Here is a 22,400-nt window from a genome sequence, read left to right on the forward strand (position 1 = left end):
ACGGAGTGCGCCCCAAAACCGGGGAGGGGGTGCTGGAGGGCTCAGCCCTGCGGGACTGGTGGCAGAGATGAGGGGGAGCAGAGACCCCCCCACTGGGGGTCCTGGGGTTCTCCTGCACCTCCATCCACCCCCAGATCCGAGCACCCATGGGGGCACTGCCTGCACTCCCCCCGGTCTCTGCCTCCCGAGCCACAGGTAAGCCCCCCAAATATGTGGGTACCCCCCCAGCACCCCAGTGGGGTCCCCCAGGGTGGCAGGGTCCTGGCAGAGCTGGGGGAGCCTCTCCAGGGGCTGCAGCAACAGGGGTATCTGGAGGTCCTCTGGCCCCTTCCTGGGGGGGTCTGGGGGTCCCGGGAGCCCCTGGGCAGTGGGAATCCACCCCCCACTCATCCCACGCTCCCTGAACCCCACTGGTTTTCCAGCCTCTCGTCCCAAAGGGACCCGGCTGCTGCCAGCGCTGTGTCCCCAGCCTCAGTGTCCCCAGCCTTGAGCTGTCCCCAGATCCCCACCCTGTGCTGGGTTTGCCGGGGCAGGCCCAGGCTGGGTTAATCTCCCTGTAACCCCCCAAATGCAGGACCCCCACACCCAGCCCTGACCCAGCTCATCCCCAGGAATGGGAAATCAGCAGATGGGGACTCAGCCAGGTGTCCCCTAGTCACAATGTCCCTGCCAGGGGTGACTCAAGGAGCAGGTCATGGCCACCAAGGGGGTGACGTTGGCACACACAAAACTCCTCCAGGGGTGGGAAGGGACCCCCGTGACCCCCCACTTCTGCCAAGCCACCACACCACAACCAGCACCAAACCAACTTTGTTTTGGCAAAAAATTCCCTTCCCCTCCTCAGGAAACACCAGGGAGGCACCAGGACAGGGTCAGGCAGGGACCCTCCCTCGGGCAACCTCCCCTAGGGAGCTTTTGGGGACCAGAAAAGCTTTTGGGGGATGAGTGGGCCCTGCACCCAAAGGCTCCCCTGCCCCAATGTCACCAAGCTGAAGGACCAGCAGCAGGCACAGGTGACCTCCCAAAAAACACAAAACAAAGGGGTGAGCAGGGCAGGGGTTGCCCCCAAGGTCCCCTCTCCTGCTCCCCAAGGATGGATTTGGGCAGGAGGGGCTGGACCCGGGCAGGGAATGGTGCAAATGCTCCTCATGAGGTGTCCACAAGGCACAATTCAGCAGTGACAGTTCAGGGTGACTTCGGAGGATCCATGACCCCCTGGATGTGTTGGAGGAGCTGGTTCCAGCTGGAGAACAGTGTGTGGCCACCACAGCCCCGTGTCCATCCCCCCAGCAGCTCCAGGGGACAATTCTGTGCCAAAAAGGAGGAAAACCAAGTGGAAGCGTCCCCAGGGAGACCCTCAGGAGTTCTTGGCCCCACACAGCTTATCCTGGGAGAAACAGCCTGGGGCTGACCCCACTGGAGCCTTCCATGCTCCAAGGCAAGAAAGAAATGGTCAAAAAATCTGGAAGTAGCTCCAAGACACCCTCCGGGAGCACAGCCTGTCCCAGGGAACTCACCCCAGGCCCCAGAGCAGCTCCAAGGGGAAAGGAACTGGGCCAAGGGGGGATTTATTCAGGATCTCAGTGACACATGGCATCAAGTTTCTCCTCATTTCAAGGTCAAGTGGCGAAGGAAAAGGCTGGATCACGGCCACCTCATCCAGGTTTGGGATCACTGTGTGAAACACATCTGGAGAAGGCATCAATTTTTTTTTTCTGAGGTTAGGAGCTGCCAGAGAAAGTGAGAAGAGTTTTCCCACCAGAGGGTGGAATGAGGGTGATGAGCCTGATCTCCCAAACCTCCCTGCTTGGAAAGGAAGGAGCCAGAGCAGCTACCAACCCCAAAAAGGCCTGGGATCTGCTTTGGGAAGGGACAAAGGACACACCTAAGTGCCATCCGAGCAGGCAGGGCAGGCTCTGACACAGCCACCCGTGTTTGTCACAGGCTGTCACTCGATGAGCACAGTGGCATCTCCACCACAGCGGAAGGACCAGGCTGATTCCCACAGATCCATGCACTTCAGGAAAAGGGATTTGGAGTGGGAGAACAGCAGAACTTTACCCCAGCCCCCACTGGGTCACTGTCCCAGGAGCTCCAGCTCAGGATTTGGCTCCTGACAGCTCCAGCTCCAGCCACTTGTCCCTCACAGCTCTTTGTCACCTGCCCTGCACTCCACATTCCTCCTCTGGCATTATTCCACTTCCATGTGCTGCTGTGGTTTATTCCCAAAGGAAACCCAGGGCAACTCCAGTCACCATGGCAATGAGCAGCATTCCCACCCTCCCTCCTCCCCGGCTCCCAGCAAGTGCCCAAAGCTCCTGGACCTGCGGCCTCTCCTGCTCTCCTGAAGCCCTTCCCAGTGGGATGGGATATTCCAGAGGCTCCAACACCCACACGCTCTTGCTCCGAGGCAGGGTTGCAGTGTGGGAAGCTCTGACATTCCCAGCAGGGTCTGATCCCAGCCACGGGGCAGCTCCATGGGGGAACCACTCCAGGTATTCCACCCTGCACCCCGGCGAACACAACCTGTGCCCGGCCCATTCCCGGCTCCGCAGGGGCTCCTTGGGAACAGCTCCTCTCCCACGGGGACGATTCCCATCGGAACTCCCCAGCCGAGGCAGGCAGCTGCCGGGTGGGCGGTGCGAGACGCGGCTGTTGAATTCGGGAGGACGGAGCGGGGCTGGGAGCTCTCTCCGGCCCTTTTAGCTCCTCGCTCCCACTCCTGGGCTCGCCCCGGTGGAATTCTCCCCTCCCCGCGGGTGTGTGGGCAGGGATGCAGGCACGGAGGCACCACACCCGTTTTTTACACAGCAATTTGATGCAGCAAGAGAGAATAAAGGGAGGGAGATGCTGCCAAGCGATTCCCATTGAAACTCTGGAACGGCTTTCAGCCAAATCCCCCCAAAACCACAACCGGAGCCATGCAGCTCCTACAGCTCCTGCTTCCCAAAGCTGCCCTGGGATTTGGGAGAAAGCAAAGCCACTTTGCAAAGCTCTCAGATCTGAAATCCCTGGTAGCAAAAATTTATTTCCATGACCAAAGATGAGGAGAAATTTATAAACTTATTCTAGCAACCATCCAAGGAAACAGTAAATATCCCATCAGACGGCAGCCACGCATCCACGAGGGCTCTGCCACACGCCCTGCGGGCACATCACCTGTCCTGCTCCTTCCCCACCCTCCCGTGCCAGGGAATTCCAGGAAGGTCAGCAGCAGATCCAGCCAGCCTCCAGCTCTAGTGTCCGACGTGATAAGGAGAAAAAACAAGCAGCACACTCATTTCAAAGCCCAACAAAGACATGGACAGTGTTAGATTCTCCTAAAAAGAAGTAGTCCCGATTTGTTTTTTCTCCCCCCAAAGCCCCAGTGCCTGGGATCAGCGCATGAGCAGGCTGTGCTTTGGTCCATCCACCCTCTCCAGCTTCTCAAAGTGTTTCCTGGCGTTCCGGATGTTGATCAGCGTGGCCGCGGAAGCTGAGACGGAAAAGGGACACGGGAGATAAAAAGAAGTTAAAAAGGGTGAGAGTCACCACGGCCTCAGGGCTGCCTGGCTCCAGCAGCTCTGTCTGCAGGGGCTGGGGGCATCCTGCTGCTCCCAAGCCAGGCAAAATCCACAGTGGGATTTTGGGCTGGGCAAAACTTAAGGGTGGGAAGGGCTGGGTAAAATTTCATGTGAGATGGTCTGGGCAAGGTTTAAGGTGTGATGGTCTGGGTAGAATTCAGTGGGGGATGATCTGGGCAAAATTTGATCTCGGATGGTCTGGACAAAATTTAATGTGGGAAGGTCTGGGTAAAATTTCATGTGGGATGGGTAAAAATGAAGCACGGGAAGGTCTGGACAAAATTCAGCATGGAATGGTCTGAGCAAAATTTAATGTGGGAAGGCCTGGGCAAAGTTTAGTGTGGTATGGTCAGCTGATCCCAGAAGAACAGGAGGAAAAGCCTCTCCCAGGCAGAGCTGTTCATCCCAGAGCTCTTCCCAGCCCAGCAATGCCCAGCTGGAGCCTCACTGCCAGGGATCCCCCACTGTCCCAAATTCCCCAAGTGAGGAGGGCAGGGGAACCACAGCAGCAGGCCTGAGCAGTGCTGGGCAGTGTCCCCGGAGCCCCTGAGCTCCCAGCAGGAATTCCAAGAGCTGTGTAAACAGGGATCTGCTCCCAGGGGCTGTGGGCTGGCAGTGCTGCAGCTCCTCCTTGGGATAAATAGAGGCTGCTAAAATTAGAGCCTGTCCACCCGAGACAGCCCAGGCAGCCAGAGCAACACCCAAACATGAGCCAGCTCTGCTTCCTCCCCAAAAATCACTGGGGCTGCCAGCTCCCAACTGCCCAAAATAGGCTTTAGGCTCGACCTGCTCAGCCAGGTCTGGTTTGGTGGCTCCCTGTGGCAGCAGCACCAGCTCAGCTGTGCCACCACCTCTGCAGGGTTCTGCTCACACTCAATCCCTCCCTCTTAACCAGTTCTGTAATTAAAAACTCATTTTCCAAAAGAAACATGGTTTAAACTGGACTAATTCCACCTTTTTTGAGGTTATTCTGAGTTTATTTTTGTCCCAAGCAGGTTTCTCTTGGCTCTGACTTACGTATGGAGGGGTCTGACATGACCACCATCACGTAGGTGTTGGATGTGAAGATGTCAATGAAAGCAGCAAAGTTGGAGTTCCTGACCTCCATGCTCTGGAAAGAAGCTGCCAGCTTACTGAAAAACAAGGAAATAAAGGGGGAAAAAAGAGTGAATGAAGAGCTTTTGTGCCCACATGGCCAAAATCCCTGATCTGAGCTGTTGGGAACAAGGAGGAGCTGGAATTCCCACTTGGCAAGGTGTGGTTACAGCAGGGCTTTGGCTGGGCTTGGTTTTAAAGACAAATTCCTCAGTTTGGGGCCAAATGAGAACAATATCAGTTGATTGTGCATTGAATGAAGGAAATTCCAGACACAAGTCCCAGGCCTGCTCCCTATGGATACCAGGGCTCAGCCATTCCCAGCTGGACACTCTGAATGAGCAGCAGAAATCAGGCATAAAATGGGAATATCTGGAGACATCTGAAATCTGTAGACCCCCCCAGAAACGTCCCCATTTTATCCAGCTCCACACACCCTCAGAATTAACCTGGCAGTGGAATCTGAGGGCTGTGCAAAGCCAAGCTTCCCAGTTTTCCACTGAAAATAGGGATAAACAGTGTCTGCAAGCCCTGTCCTCCCCAGGCAGCCCAGGGGCTGGGCTGGAGCAGAGCTCTCCATTCCCAGTTTCCAAGAGAAACGTTTCTGATCACTTCAGCCCTGGAATTCCTCTGCCTTGATCCAGGAGAAGGAGGCCTGGAATAAAACAGCACCAAAGCTCTCCCACCATGAGTAAAGGAGGAGTTAAAATTAACATCTAATGATCTGTGTTCCAGCAATATTCCACCCTGGCATTCCAGCTGCTGAGGAGTGGAACTGGGATTCTCTGGGAAGCGCTCTGGAAAAAGCTGGAATAGCCCTGATCTCCCCAGTGCTGATGGGAGCAGCTCACCTGCAGCTCAGCTTGAACTGTTTGATGATGTTGCTGATCTTCTCAAACCTGTGCACATCCCGCTGCTCCTTGCACTGATAGTGGGAAATCACCTGGAGAAGGGGCACAGCCAGTCAGGGATTCCAGCACAGCTCTCCCACAGCAGTTCTGGGAATGGCTGGGGAGCAAGGCAGGGATCCCCTCTGCCTTTGGCCGACTGGATCTTGGGAAGGGTTTACCAAAATTCTTGTGGTGCTTTCGTGGAGAAACTCAGTGACAGGATCAGCACACAAAGGATGGCACAGATCTGCCAGGTGACACCACTGTCCCCTGAGGGCTTCACCTCAGCAACAATTTAAATCTTGATCCCAAAATAGGTGGAAGCAGAGTAAAAAAATGTGTCCACGGCCTCAGGAATGGGCCGAGTGCTGTGAGGGATTTTCCCTCCTAAGGAGCTGCTGGGATATTCCCCATCCTGCACAGGCAGTGATCCCAAAGCCAAACTAAGCTGTTCCTCCCTAAGAAAAGCAGCTCAAAGGCAGCTGGATCCTTGGGAATTCCTTCTCCATGGCTCCAGTCAGAGCAGAGGAAGCAGCCCCGAGTGCCTGGATGGCACTGAAGGGAGGATCTGAAGGGTTTAGGAACCCTTGAAAACATCTCCATAGACATTCCCACCAAGCTGGTGGCCCCAGCCTTTACTCCTCAGCCACACGGAGTGAGAGCTGCATTTCCTGCCCAAACAGCTCCATTCCCACAGCAAACAGGACAGGAACATCTTCAAAATCATAGGGCAGCTGCTTTGAACTCTTCACAATCCCAAAATCAGCTCTCACTGGATGTGTCAGGAGCCCTTGCACAGGGATGTGAAACTGCTCTATTCTGGGAGTCACATTTAACAGGTATTTTAGGGGTTTTTTCCTCTTTTTTTCCCCTTAACTACCTTAAACCCATCACTTTTTAAATTTGCCCAATTATTTGCACAAGCACAGCTTTAGCCACATTAAAGATTTGCAGTTCCCAATGTTCAATTTCCTTCCTAAACTTCCCAGATGAGGTTTCTTCACTACAATTCAAACACAATTTCAGAATAAAGTTTTCAGAATAAGATTTCCCAAAGAGATTTTCACAGGAAGATTTCCCTTCAAGAGAAGAGAGTCCTGGGAATGTTTAAATATATGAAAAAAAGGGAGAAGTTTTTTAACAAGTCACCATTGCACCTAAATTAAGGACACAATTTTTGTAGCAAAGATAATTTCTTTCAGTTAAAAATGTCCTTGAAACAATCACACTGTCACACACCCCAAGGTGGAACTATTCATTATCTCCAAAAGGTCAAAAAACAGAACTTGTCAGGCATGGCGAGTGTTTGTTTCTGATAGTTTAAGGAGGGACAAAAGTCATGGCTCCTTTCCCAAATTCCCTCCATCATTTCCAAATCACCAGCAAGGAAAACACTCCAAATAATTCAAGTATTTCCTTCAGCTCAGCAAGAGTTTGGTGCAAACTGTGAAGAGCCCAGCCCAGCAATCAGGAATATGGACAAACACCAGGAGTGGTTTCATCCAGCACCTCTGCAGAGGGATTGGGAGCACAAGGTCCTGGAAAAGCATCACATCCTGGCTGCCCCCCATCCATGCTCTGGATTTGCAGAACATCAAAAATCAAAAGAAATCAGGTCCAGCTGAAATGGCCCAGCAGGAGGAAGTGAAAAGGTTTGGTTGTGAAGCTACAAAAGGTTCCTGCCCTGTGCAGAGGGGGATTCTCAGAGCAGTCCCACACAATGGGGACATGAAACACTCCCAGAGCCTGCAAGAGGAAACCCCAACCAAACCTCAGCTCAGCTGCTGCACGGGGAATTTTGGGATGGTCCTGCGGGCCACAGGGTCCCAGTAGCTGCTTTCAGAATCCCAAGGCCTGGATCAGGGCATCCTGCACTGGGGCTGGCACCTCCCAAATCCATGGAATCCCACAATGGGTTAGCTTGGAAGGACCTCAAAGCTCATCCAGTTCCCTGGAAACACCTCCCACTGTCCCAGGCTGCTCCAGCCCCAGTGTCCAGCCTGGCCTTGGGCACTGCCAGGGATCCAGGGGCAGCCCCAGCTGCTCTGGGCACCTGTGCCAGGGCCTGCCCACCCTCCCAGGGGACAATTCCTAAATTCCCAGTGTCCCATCCATCCCTGCCCTGTGGCAGTGGGAGCCATTCCCTGTGTCCTGTCCCTCCATCCCCTGTCCCCAGCCCCTCTGCAGCTCTCCTGGAGCCCCTCAGGCCCTGGCAGGGCTCTGAGCTCTCCCTGGAGCTTCTCCTCTCCAGGGGAGCACCCCCAGCTCTCCCAGCCTGGCTCCAGAGCAGAGGGGAGGGAAAGGGAGGCTTCACCCAGGGAATCCATCCCAGGAACTCACCAGGAACGTGGCTCTCTCAAACAGCAGCACCTCGTCTGCCTCGATGATCTGAGCAAAGTTCCTCAGGTTCATCTCCAGCTGCTGCACATTGGGGATCAGCTGATAGACAATGCTGGACCAGGCCTGGACATGGAGACACAGAAAGGTCCCACCAGCTCCTCTCCTCAGCCCCTCGTGAGAAACGTGCTCCCAGAGGGATTTTTGGCACTCCTGGGTGCTGACAGCCTGGGTAAGGCTGAGAAGCTTCTCTGCCCTCCATGTCCAGGTCCCAGAGGGAGCCCAGACCTAAGGAGACCCTGCCCTGGCTCCAGTTCTTCTCCAGCAGGCAGAGAAACTGCTGCTTTAACTTGGGAATGCTTCTGTCTCCTTCTCCCACTCGAGTTCACAGAGATTTTTAATCCTGAGCAAGGTCAGCATGCAGATGGACACTTGGCAGCTCATGCCTGACCCAAACAAAGTTCCACCTTATCCCAACAAGCCAGGAACAAGCCCAGGAGGAACTGGGGGATTCTGGGATCAACATCTGTGCTCATCCACACTCGGATTTTCCAAGCTCAGCCTCCCCTCCCTGCCCAGCTGCTGACCCAGGTGTGGGACAGTGCCCAAACTCCCCATTCCCAACAGCCAGGGGGATATTTGGGATGCCTGTCTGCCAAGTTCCTGATATTTACCACAGGCTCCTGACTTTTTAAAATTAATACATTAACTCTAGGATTAATTTGGGTTTCACTGACACCCTGCAGAAGCAGCTGCTGCAGAGCTGAACACAGCAGCAGCAGCAGCCCCAGGGATCCTCCTCCTGCTCTTGCTCCCAGAGGAAAGGCAGATGTGGAGAAGAAGCTGCACCAACCTTGTAAAGGGTCTCATCCCAGATGGACGTTCTGAAACAAACACATTCCAAGGGCCGGGAAAGGCGCTTCAAGTCTTCCTCACGCTCCTTAAAAATCTGGGGAACAGAGAGAGTTTAGGGGTTGAGTGTAAATGCTCCTGTGGTTGCTGTATGGATTTATGGGATGAATTTCACATGGATCTCTGGGATACTGCAGGGGAGACTGGCCAGGAACCGTCCCAGGAAGCAGCAGGGCCAGGGATGTCTTGCTGCAGAATCCCAAAATTGTTTGGGTTGGAAGGAACCAAGGTGTGCTGGGAGCTCTGGAATTAGGCAGGAAAGGCTTTTCTTGTCCCTACAACTCAGCACTGCTGTTCTCCAGTGGATTCTAGGATGACACACTTTAAAAGGAGGCAGGAAAAACTCTGAGAACATCTGAGAAAGCCTTCGAGGAACAGCCCCGAGGGGCTGCTTTGAGGTGTGACCCACATGGCACAAGGGATGTGCTTCCATAGCAACCGCCAGCTCCTCACCAGATCCCGCTGGTCCTCCTGCACCAAGTCCATCTTGTGCACCAGGCAGAAGATCTTGGCATCGGGGGAGTTCTGGAGAATGGCCTCCAGGCAGGACTGGTAGTAGTGCATGTCCTTCTCCAGCTCCCTGCTCTCCACGTCGAACACGTAGATCAGCACCTCCACGTTGCGGAAGATGTTGTCCCTCTGGCTGGTGAAGTAGTTCTCCATGAAGGTGTCCTGGCTGAGGGAGCAGAGCAGGAGATCCCTTTAGAGCAGCTCCTGCCTGTGTTTGTGGGAATCTCCTCCTGCCAGGAGGGCAGGGCTGGGATTTGAAGCTGCAGCCCCCACCCGGGAGGCCAGGCTGGAGCTGCATGCCCTGGGCATTCCCAAGGAAAGCTGGATGCTCCTGGACAGCATCAGCCCCCCAGTCCCAAAGGAAGGAAGCTGAAGCTTCCCTCGTGTCCTGCTGCTTCTGGCTCCAGGCTGGCTTTAAGGAGCTGTTTACGGGACCCCACAGCAGCAGGAACAGGTAAAATGTGACCCAAAGCATCAGTTCAGCCTTAAATCCCAGGATATAATCTCCTTAACTCTGGCTGAACATGACTGAGATGATCCAGAGGCCATGGAGCTGAGGAGGGGATAGCATTCCTTGAAAAAAGCTGCTTCCAGGAGCCACAGGATCAACCTCCAGCATGGCCTCTCTGCACAAATCCCACCTGGATGGAGCTGGAGTGAGCAATTCCAGCACCACAGGAGAGCAGCAGGAGCGTTCCCTCGGCACCACCTCACCCCAGGGGGAGAAGAATCCACTCTGTTCCATCCCCGATTCCCCAGAGCCTCCCCCAAAGGCTGGGAAAGGCCAGGAATAATCAGTACCTACCCTCCGCAGTCCCACAGGTTCAACACCAGGTTTCCCAGGAATCTAACGTGGGAATGCTCCACATCAACTGCAAAGAGACAGCAAGAGCTCACTGACTGCACCACACAGCCAGGGCAGAGCGTGGGCAGCCAAAAATCATGGAAATCAGCATCAAATCATGGAATGGTTTGGGCTGGAAGGGATTAAAGCCCTCATTCCAGCCCCTGCCACCTTCCACTATCCCAGGTTGCTCCAAGCCCCATCCAGCCTGGCCTTGGACACTTCCAGGGATGGGCATTCCTCACAAAGCAGCCCCAGTTTGTAAAATCCCACCAAAACACCATTTCCCAGAGGAATTCAGGCCTCTCTGCCCACTGCTCTCCTGAGAAGTGCAGCAAGTGTTCCCCTTCACTCACTCTTTCCTTGATCCCTGGGATATTGTAGGAATGACTCTGCAGGGCTTTAAGCCATCCTTAACAAAATAAACCAGGAACACAGGGAATGTAAACTTCAGGAAGAGGCCAAATTCATGGCAAAGAGGAAATTTACACCAATCCCTGACATTTAATCCTCACAGACCCTTCCCAGTGAAAAGCACCAGATCCCAACAACTCATCCACCTCTCCCAACAAAGGCTTTGGAAAGGGAAAAAGGAAAGGCATTCATTAAGCCCAGTGCATCATCCTGCCAAAACCACAGGGGCATTGCAGGATCCCTGTGCTGGAGATCCCTGGATACAGCAGGAATGTTCCACCAACACAGAGGAGGCCCTGAGAGGTGCAGCTGCACCAAAGGCTGCTTCCTGATCCCAAAAAAAAAGGGAGTTAAGGATTAAAGTTGAACAATAAAGCAGCAAAGGAAAGGGAGTTAATGCTAAAAGTTGAACAATAAAGCAGCACCAAAGGCTGCTTCCTGATCCCAAAAATAAACAGTTAAGGATAGAAGTTGAACAATAAAGCAGCAAAGCTGATCCCAGTGCTGCCTTTCCCCTCCCTGCACTTCCTGCGTGTCCCTGGCTGATCCCAAAGCTCCCAGCGGGGTGTGGCAGCTGGGAGGACCTGCAGGGACACACCCGACCCAGGGATCGCTGCAGGGAAGGGCCCGCCCCTCTAAGGAGGGGGTTGGAGCCCTGGATGTGGGAATCGCCGGCAGTTCTGGCAGCTCTTTCCTTACTCGTGGCCCCCAGGCGCCGCGTGTCCCGGGCGATGTAGTTGGCAAAGATAATGGATCTCATGCTGGTCTTCCCAGACCCACTTTTACCCATCAGCAGCACCTGCACAGAGGGAAAGGAGGAAAAATGAGCTCCCAGTGAGCACCGAGTCCTTCCTGGCTCCCTGGAGCTGGCATCTTACTGCCAAAGGCACACAGCTGGGAATGCACCAGGAGAGAGGCAGAGAGGAGCACGAGGGAAGCAGGACAAGCATCCCAACCACTCCTGGTTGGTCCCTGGGCCATGGTCATCCCACCTCCTGCTGTCCTCGGTCCCTGGGCCATGGTCATCCCATCTCCCTGCTGTCCTTGGTCCCTGGGCATGGTCATCCCACCTCCTGCTGTCCTCGGTCCCTGGGCCATGGTCATCCCACCTCCTGCTGTCCTCGGTCCCTGGGCCATGGTCATCCCACCTCCTGCTGTCCTTGGTCCCTGGGCCATGGTCATCCCATCTCCCTGCTGTCCTTGGTCCCTGGGCCATGGTCAGATTAAACACTTTTCTACAAAAATGTGGACAGGACTTGGGAAAAGCAGGAGCTGCCTCCTCATTCCCAGCCCCTCCCACCTGATGGCTTTGGTGGCACCAAAGGATTTTGAAGATGAGGAACAGTTTTGTCTTGACTCTCCAGACCACAAACAACCCCTCAGCTCCTGGTTTTCCACCCCAAATACTCTGTCCTAACAAGACACGGGTGGGATGGACTTTAAAGACCTTCTAATACTGCTCTTCCCACAATATGACTGTCTGTTTTTTTTTTTCCCCAGATACCAGGGACATTTCCAGTTTCAGGTGACAGAAGGCAAAAAAAAAAAACGGGAAAAGTAAATGGGACAAGCCAGGTCAGGGTCCCCAGAGCAGGGGACACCCTTTATGGCTCCAGTGACACCTCTCCAGAGGAGACTCTTGGCTCCATGATGTCCCATCCCTGCAGACCTCAGGGGAAAGGAGAGGCAGCCAGAAAGTAGGGAATGCAGGGGGGGTGGGGATGAGGGGATACAGTCACACCAGGCAAGGCTTTACATTGTGATCTAAAAATAAAAATTAAACAAAACAAACCCATCAGTGGCAGCCAACACAGCCTTGCTCACAAAACCCAGCTGTTAAACAAGTCACAAAGCCAAATCCAGCTCCTGTCTGCCATCCAGGAGGGATTTCAGGAGAACAGCCCAGTGAGTGCCTCCCAGCCTCCCCTCACCCTGGACAGCAGGGCAGGAGCTGCCTCGCACAAAAGCAAGGCAGAACTCCCCAATCCTGTTTAATTTGGGTTACTCCTGTGTGCTCGGGTCACCCCTGCAGCAGCTCTGGGCTGGGAGCACCCTGGCCAAAGGGAAGCTGCCCACAGGCTCCAGGATTGGCAACAAGGAGTGTTCCTGCCTGTTCCACACCCTGGATGCTGCCCTGTCCTGTCCTGTCCCCTGAGCTGATCCCAGAGAACAGCCAAGCTCTTATTTCACAGCACCAGCACAAAATCCCAAGCAGAAACTCGATCCCACTCTGAGGCATGGCCCAAACCAGCCCCAGTTCCCAAAGTTTAGGATGCAGAGGCCTTGCAAAGAGGTCAGACAGGGAACCCAACCCCACCCCACCACGGAAAAGCACCCAGATGTTCCTTGAAGAGCTCTGGCTGTGCTCCTGCTGGGATACACCCACCCCTTCGATGCCCAGAGCTGCTGCTCCTTCCCTACTGTTAAATTCCATCCTCCTGGGAGCCCCGAGGGGATCTGGGGCTCCTGGGACACCTCAGGAGGGTGGCCCAGGGACAGGGCAAGACAGGAGCAGATCCTCCTCCCTGAGCACGGGGTTTGCAGAAGGTTTTGCAACACCCAGGGAACAGAAACTGCCGGGGAAGGCTCTGCACAAAACCAGCCCATCCAGGCCAGGATTAAATCCGGTTTTAACGCCTGGCACTTCCACAGAGGATGCAGCACTGACTCCAAGGGGCACCAGAGCCCCAGCCCGAGGGATGGATACAACAAACGGTGCTCTGGATGGGGATGGGGAGGAAAACACAGAATCCTCCTCCCTGTCCTTACCTTTTTCTTCATGGCTGTGCTTGGCATCACACACCTACAGAGAGAAACCCACCTTGGATCGCTGCTTCCCACACGCACAGGCTCCGCCCGCCAATGCCAATCCCAATGCCAATCCCAATGCCACCCCCGGTACCGGGAAGCGCTGACACAGCCCCGCTCCCCTCCCCCTGCTCCGGGCCATGGGGAACTCCCGCTGCCGCCGGGGAACCGCCGGCGCTCCCCAAACCACCCGGCCCGGCTGGGATCGCTGCGGCCGGGCCGGGAGCCCCTCCGCAGCCCCTTCCCTCCGGATTCCCCGCAGCCCCGCCTCCGGGGATGTCCTTCCACTCCCCCGGGACGCCATTCAGCCCCTTCCCCGCCATCCCCGGGGATATCCCGCAGCCCATCCCCCGGGATATCCCGCAGCCCATCCCCGCCATTCCCGGGATATCCCGCAGCCCCATCCCCGCCATCCCCCGGGATATCCCGCAGCCCATCCCCGGCATTCCCTGGGATGTCCCGCAGTCCCATCCCCCGGGATATCCCGCAGCTCCATCCCCGCCATTCCCCCGGGATGTCCCGCAGCCCATCCCCCGGGATATCCCGCAGCCCATCCCCGCCATCCCCGGGGATGTCCCGCAGCCCATCCCCCGGGATATCCCGCAGCCCATCCCCGCCATTCCCCGGGATATCCCGCAGCCCCATTTCCCGGGATGTCCCGCAGCCCATCCCCCGGGATATCCCGCAGCCCATCCCCGCCATTCCCCGGGATATCCCGCAGCCCCATTCCCCGGGATATCCCGCAGCCCATCCCCGCCATCCCCCGGGATATCCCGCAGCCCCATTCCCCGGGATATCCCGCAGCCCATCCCCGCCATTCCCCGGGATGTCCCGCAGCCCATCCCCGCCATTCCCGGGGGTTTCCCGCAGCCCCATCCCCGCAGCGCCCGCGCCCCCCGCTCCGTGCCTCGGTACCTCCGGCGGCGATGGGCGGCGCGGGGCCGGCTTGGCGGGCGATGCCGGTGGGACCCCCGGTACCTCCGGCGGCTCGGGGGGCGCTGCCGGTGTGAGCCCCGGCAGGCCGGGCGGCTCGGGCGGTGCCGGTGCCCGGCTCGGGGGTTGTGCGGTGCCCGGGGCGGTGTCGGTGCCCGGCTCGGGGGATGCCCGGGGCGGTGTCAGTGCCCGGCTCGGCGGTGCCCGGGGCGGCGGCGGTGCCCGGCTCGGCGGTGCCCGGCTCGGGGGCTGTGCGGTACCCGGCTCGGCGGTGCCCAGCTCGGGGCTGTGGCGGTGCCCGGGCCGGTGTCGGTGCCCGGCTCGGGGGGTGCCCGGGGCGGTGGCGGTGCCCGGCTCGGGGCTGTGGCGGTCCCGCCCCCCGCGCTCACGGGACTCAGCGCTCGGCGGCCGCCGTCGGTCACGTGAGCGCCCGCCCCGCGCAGGCGCCTCCGGCGTCACGTGACTCGGGCGCGGGGCGGCCGAAGCCTCGGCCGCCATGTTGGATGAGGGCAGCGCCTTTCTGGCACGGCGAGGGCGTTTACTGGGGGATCCTAACTAATACCGGGTATTCCCGGTGACTCCCGGTGTTCCCGTGGAACAGCAGAACGAGAGCTGGCGGGCTCACTGTGGCAGTCAGCGGGGCGGGCAGTAAACACTTTAGGACGCTGGGGAGCCCTATCTCTCAGCGCCTCCCATATGGTCTAGCGGTTAGGATTCCTGGTTTTCACCCAGGCGGCCCGGGTTCGACTCCCGGTATGGGAAGTTCCGTTTTTTCCTGCCGGATTGGGAAAATCCCCGCCCTCTTTCCCTTTCTTTCCGCACGTTCTCCCTCAAAACTCTTCGGCCCTTGATTTTTGCACATCTGCGGCAAAATTTCTCGGTGCCAGGAGCCTCCTGAAACTGTCCCAAGCGCTTTGCTACTGCAACCCCGGCCTCCCATCTGTTTAAACATTCAAATGCATTGGAGCACGGAGCCCCCAGCTAATTAACATACTAATTGGCTTTTTCTCTAACGCAAGCAAGAAAAGTCCTGCCTGTGTCCCACGGTGTGTTTTAGACCACCCTGATGTCCTCAAGGCTAATAGGATTGTGCTGAAGATACATCCACATATGATATATAGATTTATACGTGTGGGGCTCATTTATTGCTGAAGGGACTCCTGGGGCTCCCCCAAAACTGCAGATCTGTTGGGGTTTCCTGGCTTCCAGAGATCCTGGGAGTTGCTGCTTCCCCAGAGCCCGGGCTGTCACCTCGGGTGTCCCCTTCCACCCTGTGTGTCCCCTCTGAGCCTCGTCACCCCCTCCCCAGCTCTGGCACCTCCCTTGGCACCTGGCAGTTTCGGGCAGCTCCAAGGAAATTCCAGCAAACCTTGAATTATTTAATGGATGGGAAAGGCAGTGCTGGTCCCACAGGATTCCAGGTTTTGAAGCATTTTTCCCTCCTGTATTCCTTAAAGCTTTTAAAGCCAACACAGACATAAAAATGGGTTTCGATTTCTCCTTTAAAAACCAGGAAATATGTCCCACCCCACTTCCTTCTTGTACTTGATTTTAGCAAGTATTTTCTATTTGCATTTCAAATATTCTTGTCAGACCCTGAACCCCAAATTGCAGTTTTGTCTGACTCTGGGTGTGTTTGTGTTATATTCATGCAAAACAAATCCCAGGAGAAGCTGTGACAGTAACTTTGTGTCTCCTAAAACTGTGCCAAGCTCCACGAGAATTTGGAGCCATTTTACCTCTTTGTTCCTCCCGCTGAACTCTCAGATATCCCAATTAAACAGAAAAAAAATCCAAGTCTGATTAGCTGTGAAGGGGGGGAGAGAATGAAATGGATTTTTCTCTCCCACCCCCTTTCCTTCTGGACCTCTCCTTTTAAAGCAGATTTTTTAAGAAAGTGGTAGAAAGTAAGAGTATTATGATAAAATCTGTCTAATTCCCTGATGTTCTTGCAGGAGAACAACTCGTCTCCAATTTTGGAACTCAGTTTCTAACTGAGCTGCACAATGAGAACATTCACTCGCTGCCAGCAGCTGCTCTGAGCTGTCCTTGTTCAGCACGAGCCTCCTGCTCACAGACCCTCTACGCTCAAGTCGCTAAATTCTGAAGTTTTATTGGCCAAATTTTCACTGACCAACCCAAAAGCTGTAAAAAGTGCAGCTCAGGGGCTGTGCAAAGGTAACCCTTCACTGCAGGAGCCAACTGCAGCCCCTGAACAAGCACTGAGCACTTCAAACTCCGTTTTTTGTGACTCTGGCAAACCACAAAGAGCTGAGGGAGGTGGGGCTCCACTCCTTCCTTGAGAGACTGCCCTGGATTTGGGATGTAGGGCTGTTTGCACAGAGATAAAGAGCACCACAGAGACATAAAAAGCACCAGCATGCCCTTCACCTTTAGCAGCAGCACAGGAAAACAGGCAGAAAACAGCGCTCACTCCCAAAAAATCCCCATTTTTAAATTAAGACAAAACCAGCTTCACCACCAAGTATTGTTTAATTGGCTCCAGTACTGCTCTGAAACAAACCAGTGACCCCAGAGAATCCTTAGTGTCAAGGAGAAAAACCCCAAACTGAGTGACCAAAACTCAAGAGACTGAAACATTTTATGTAAAATGGGTACAAAAAAGCAGCCTGGGGTTCCCTGCTCTGAGCAAAGCTGTACTCAGGCTCAGCAAAGGCCAAGACTTTGTTCCAAGGCTCTCCCTGCCTTCACTGAAGGGTTTTCTTCACACACTGAACATTTCCATCTCTTTTATGGAACAGAGAGCCACAAAATGAGCAGGAAGGTGTTTCACAGAAGCACAAAGGGCTGTCAGTGCTCCCACCTATCTGTGCCCAGGGAAGTGAGGCACCTTTAGAGCTCTGGGCAATTCTAAAACAGGAGAAGTCACCAGCCAGGCCTTCATGTCCTTGATCCCACTCTGACTGCAGGGGATCAATAAATGTTACTTTAAAATAACATTTATGCAGCATTGCCTTGTGTGTAGCACTCAGTCCTTCCAACACCCCAAAAATCAGTAAAATCCTCTGCAGGAGGTGAGGCGTGCCAAGGGCATGAAGTCTTTGTGCCAGTGCTGCTCTGGGTAATTAGCACAAAGTCATTCATTACCAAATCCCAGACTGGTTTGGGTTGGAAACACCTTAGAGCTCATCCCAGTGCCCAGGGTGGCACTCCCTGAGAACACAGGGATGTCACAGAGCTGTGCAGGCAGCTCGGGCAGCAACTCCAAATAATCAAGGAGGGGCTCAGGGATGATCAGAGGCATGTGCCTTGCCAGAGAGAGCCTCCAGCAGCACATGGAGATTTCCTTCTCTTCCCAGCTTGGAAAGCCAGGCATGCCTGTGCTGTGTCCCCAGCCACAACATCCTCCCTTCCTGCAACATTCCTGTCTTATCTCCTGCTTTGAAGGCTGCAGAATGCTCCCAAAAAGCTGTCAGGATTACACTGGGCAAGTACAGCTTGCTAATGAGCTGCTAATGAGCTTGTGGAGATCTGGATGCCAACCAGAGTGCTGCCTCAACCCTCAGTGTGCATCCGGCTGCAAATCAGCGCAACATTCACCCCAACCCAGGGCCAGGGCTGGAGATTCCCCCTTTCCATGCTGGATGTGTGGAGTGTGGCAGCAGCAGCCAGCCAGCAGCAGAATACGTTTTGGGGAAGCTCATAATGGATAAATCACAGCCTGGAGCAGCTCCTTCTCTTGACCACCTCCAACTCTTCCTTTGGGGAGGATTCATGACCGGGTTTCCATCCTTCTCCTCCAGCTCCAGGACACGAACAGGGCCACAGCCGCCTCCTCCAGGTCCCTCAAGCAGATCCAGCCTGGAAATCTCACCCGGCAGCAGCACAGCGCCAGCTCTTCACAGCACGGGCACGGCCCTGCAGGGAGATCAGTCACCCATGGTGGCTGAGCATTCCTCTGACCCTCCTCAAGCCCCCTGAGGCCACCGAGTGACCCCTGGGACACCCTGCTCCAGATCCCGGCCCCAGAACTGCTCCCGAACCCAGAACTGCCCCCAAACCCCAGAACCACTCCTGAACCCAGAGCCGCTCCCGGAACCCAGAACTGCTCCTGGACCTGCTCCTGAACCCCAGAATTGCTCCCGTGCTCCAGAACCACTCCCGGAACCCAGAACCGCTCCTGAACCCCAGCGCCGCTCCCAGACCCAGAACCACGCCTGGAACCCAGAACTGCTCCCGAACCCCAGAATCTCTCCCGTGCTCCAGAACCGCTCCCGGACCCAGAGCCGCTCCCGGTTCCTCCGGCGCCTTTTCTCGGAGCCCGGCCCCCTCACAGTCCCTGTGACGTCATCGCCGCGCCGCCAGCTGCGATTGGTCGCTTCTGTCCCCGCGCCTGCGCACTGCCGCGGCTGAAGCGCCGCTGCTTCCGGGTTCCTGCGGTCCGGCACCGCCGCTCCCGCTGCCCGCGGAGTTCCCGCTGCCCGCGGAGTTCCCGCTGCCCGCGGAGTTCCCGCTGCCCGCGGAGTTCCCGCTGCCCGCGGTGTCCCCGCCGCTCCCGGTGCTCCCGGCCGGGCAGTGCAGCTCCTCCACCGGCCGCGCGGTGTCAGAGGCGGTGCGGGCGGGGCGGCGGGAGCGGGCACTGCGCGTGCGCGAGGCCGCTGCTCCTGGCGCCCCCTGGCGGCCGCGGCCGGAGCCCCTCAGGCGCCGGGAGCGCCCCGGAGAGAGCGCGGGGCTGGGAGAGCGAACCGGGAATGGGAGAGCGAGCCGGGAATGGGAGAGCGAACCGGGAATGGGAGAGCGAGCCGGGAATGGGAGAGCGAGCCGGGAATGGGAGAGCGAGCCGGGAATGGCAAACCCGGGCATAGCAAAACCGGGAATGGGAGAGCGAACCGGGAATGGGAGAGCGAACCGGGAATGGCAAACCCGGGCATAGCAAAACCGGGAATGGGAGAGCGAACCGGCAATGGCAAACCGGGAATGGGAGAGCGAACCGGGAATGGGAGAGCGAACCGGCAATGGCAAAGCCGGGACTGGCAAAGCATCAGTTTTTACCAACTACTTTTTCCTTTTCATGTTTTCATATTTTTTTATTCTGGCTCTCTCCTTTATTTTGTTTTTACTTTCCTTTCTCTTTGAATCTTTCTTTTTCTGTTTTGACATTTATTTTTTGTTTTTAGTTTTATTTTTACATTTAATTTTTCCTTCTTTCTCTTTTCCTTTTCTTTACCTTTCTCTTCTCCTTTTCCTTTCCCTTTCACTTTTCCATCTCTTTCCCTTTCTTTTCCCCTTTTTCTTTCCCTTTTACTTTTCCATTTCTTTTCCTTTCTCTTCTCCCTTTTCTTTCCCTTTCATTTTCCATCTCTTTCCCTTTCTCTTCTCCTTTTTCTTTCCCTTTTACTTTTACATTTCTTTTCCTTTCTCTTCTCCCTTTTCTTTCCCTTTCACTTTCCATCTCTTTCCCTTTCTCTTCTCCTTTTTCTTTCCCTTTTACTTTTACATTTCTTTTCCTTTCTCTTCTCCCTTTTCTTTCCCTTTCACTTTCCATCTCTTTCCCTTTCTCTTCTCCTTTTTCTTTCCCTTTTACTTTTACATTTCTTTTCCTTTCTCTTCTCCCTTTTCTTTCCCTTTCACTTTTCCATCTCTTTCCCTTTCTCTTTTCCATTCCTTTCCCTTTCTCTTTCCCTTTCTCTTTTCCATCTCTTTCTCTTTCCCTTTCCCATTTTCTTTCCCTTTCTGTCTCCTCTTTTTTCCTTTTCTATTTATTTTTCTTTCTCCTTAAGGAAATATTTTAGCACACCACTTGCTGTACAATGCACAACTCAACACTTTTTGGAAGCAGTAAATTCCACATTTAAACTTTGATTATTGGATAGGGAATTCCCCTAAACACCTTTTAGGTCAAATCTCTTCATTTGGTTCACATTTATGTCTAAAAACCACAGATTGAGGGTTCAAGTTCCACCCTCTTTGCTGAGGAGCAAAACTCTCAGACCAATCCCTAAAATTTTACTGGAAAATGCAGCTTCTCACTCATCAAAGCGCTGGAGCTGTCCCATGGGAAAATGTGACAGAAACAGGGAGCAAAATATCCTGTAAAATATCCCCGGACCCTGAGTTAGGGCAGCAGCCATGCTGTGAGAACAGCTCTGGCCAGGGAAAAAAACCCCTTTGGTGCTTCCCCTCCCTCAAAAACACCCACACCCCCAAATCTGAATGGGATGAGCTGCATAAATCAGGATTAAAATCACATTTAGGGCGTTTGTGTCTTAACCAGCCTGGGTGAGATGGAATGGTGAATTCAGGGGGTTTGATAATAAAAGGGCTTTAAAATCACAGGGATTTAGGGTTAAAAGGAAAATTAAGCTTAGTAGGCCCTGAAAAAATAAATACCCTGGGTACATGAAGGCCTTGCTAGAACTGCACCTGTGTAGCCAGTACACGATAAATGATATAATTGTTAGATGTGATGATTGTTTTGTAATTAAATATAATTACTGTTTAATCCTAAGAATAATCATGAGAAACTGTGGTCAGGGGCCTAAGAAAGATCACGAGAAACTCATGTCAATGTATACAATAGAACAGTATGAGTTTAATAATTCATATGTAGGTTATATAACAATAGAATATAAAATAAGTTCAGCTCAAAATCCGTGTCAGAGTCAGATTTGGGTCTGTACCACTCATTCCCAGAGCTCTCAATAAAAGCACCTGCAGAGAATCCTATCCTGTGATGGTGTGTGCTCCTGAACACTGACAGGTTCCCCATGGGTATTCCCAAATTCCCTGGAGGGGAAGGAGCCATGCAGGAGCTGGATCCTGCAGGGACACGGGGCTGTGGGGACGCCCCTGGTGCTCCCCCCAATCTCTGCACATCAATCCCGAGCCCAGGGGGCCGTGGGAGCTGCCCAAAGAGAAGCTCCCGTGGATTTTGGGAGTCCTTGTGCTCACACGTGTCCAGAGCCTGCAGGGAGCAGGAATTAGAGACACATCCCATGATTTTCCCTCACCGTCCTGAAATCCTCTCCCAAACCAGCTCAAGGAGCTTTTTGAAAGGCTCTGGTTTGTTTTTAGGGGTGGACAGGGAGGGCTGGGTTTCCCAGAAATGTCTGACGATGCCGAAGGACTCCTGTAATTCCCAAATTCCAGAGCTCCTTCCCACCCATCTTTAACCTTTCCACACCCATGGATTTTCACCTCCTCACCCCAGCACCACCTTTTCGCTTGGCAAATTGGGAACCTGAAATCAGAATAACCAACAGCCAAGGGTCTGTTGATCCATCCTCTGGATAAACCACCTCCCATGGGAGACAGGAACAAATGAGGGGAGGCAGTTTCCAGAAAATGGCCAAAACTCCTGGTGCTGATCATGAATTTGCAATTAACAGCTCATTATTTAAGCAGGGCCTTCTCGGATTCGCTCAGACACTCCCAAACCTTTCTGAAAAGCTCCTCCAGTCTCAGCAGGTCTGAGTCACTTGGAATAATTCCTTCTGCATCCCTCAGAAGAGATTTTAACAAATTACATCGTAACCTCTGCATTTCAATAATTGCAAAAGCTGCAGGGAAAGAAGTAAAACCACTTTCCACTTATTATGAGTTTACCAACATCATCCATAACGTTTAAAACCCAGCAGCAATAAACCCACACAAACACTCTCCCCCTAAAGAGCAACCCCCATCCTTTAAGAATCCTTTTCCCCCAGACTGAGCAAGGTAATGACACGAGATGGAATTAGCACAACTCCAATAACAACATTATTTCTGTGCTCCTCAGCAGCTCGTGGCTCAGGGCTCTAACACTATTCTGGTGTTGGGAGGATGGATCTTGGCTTTCAAACACACACCAGCAGCAGATCTTGAGCAGATGAGCCTGGAGTGAGGGATTCAGTTCCTTATTTATGGTTCTTGAGGGAATTTTGGTTCACTTGTTATATTTGGGACTCTTCTGGTCAAAGAAACCTGCCAGGTTTCACCCTCCTGCCGAGTTCTTTCTTGCCCCCATTATCCTGCCAAGCAATTCAGCTCTTCCTTAGTGAATTGCTCTGGAATTCAATGGGTCTTGCAGGAGGAATTAGTCCCAGAGTGCAGCTCCCAGCCCCCCCGAGCAGAGCCTGACCCTCAGGGAAGGGG

The 22,400-nt window shown here is 54.3% G+C and overlaps 1 protein-coding gene, 2 long non-coding RNA genes and 1 other non-coding gene across 4 annotated transcripts; 2 read left to right on the forward strand and 2 right to left on the reverse strand.

Moving 5' to 3' along the window:
* The first annotated feature begins 3 nt into the window (after nucleotides 1-3).
* On the forward strand, nucleotides 4-4,729 carry LOC110467893 (uncharacterized). Its single transcript, XR_002464937.4, has 3 exons — nucleotides 4-195; nucleotides 3,363-3,520; nucleotides 4,559-4,729. It is a non-coding gene; the product is annotated as an uncharacterized LOC110467893 (long non-coding RNA).
* Nucleotides 2,997-14,702, reverse strand: LOC110467892 (ras-related GTP-binding protein A). Its single transcript, XM_021525305.4, has 10 exons — nucleotides 14,289-14,702; nucleotides 13,335-13,368; nucleotides 11,265-11,364; nucleotides 10,113-10,179; nucleotides 9,251-9,473; nucleotides 8,739-8,834; nucleotides 7,889-8,011; nucleotides 5,510-5,601; nucleotides 4,581-4,696; nucleotides 2,997-3,475 (listed from the first exon to the last, which is right to left on the reverse strand). Exons 2-10 carry the CDS (start codon nucleotides 13,359-13,361, stop codon nucleotides 3,378-3,380), a joined length of 942 nt encoding a protein of 313 aa, XP_021380980.1. The 5' UTR covers nucleotides 13,362-13,368; nucleotides 14,289-14,702; the 3' UTR covers nucleotides 2,997-3,377.
* Nucleotides 14,703-14,996: 294 nt separating this feature from the next.
* Nucleotides 14,997-15,068, forward strand: TRNAE-UUC (transfer RNA glutamic acid (anticodon UUC)). Its single transcript has one exon. It is a non-coding gene; the product is annotated as a tRNA-Glu (tRNA).
* Nucleotides 15,069-16,780: 1,712 nt separating this feature from the next.
* On the reverse strand, nucleotides 16,781-18,606 carry LOC110467910 (uncharacterized). The gene is made up of 2 exons (XR_002464941.2): nucleotides 18,510-18,606; nucleotides 16,781-18,185 (listed from the first exon to the last, which is right to left on the reverse strand). It is a non-coding gene; the product is annotated as an uncharacterized LOC110467910 (long non-coding RNA).
* Between the last annotated feature and the right edge of the window lie 3,794 nt (nucleotides 18,607-22,400).

This window comes from Lonchura striata, chromosome 4A (assembly GCF_050655825.1).
Source record: "Lonchura striata isolate lonStrDom1 chromosome 4A, ASM5065582v1, whole genome shotgun sequence".
In the NCBI taxonomy this organism is placed as follows: domain Eukaryota; kingdom Metazoa; phylum Chordata; class Aves; order Passeriformes; family Estrildidae; genus Lonchura; species Lonchura striata.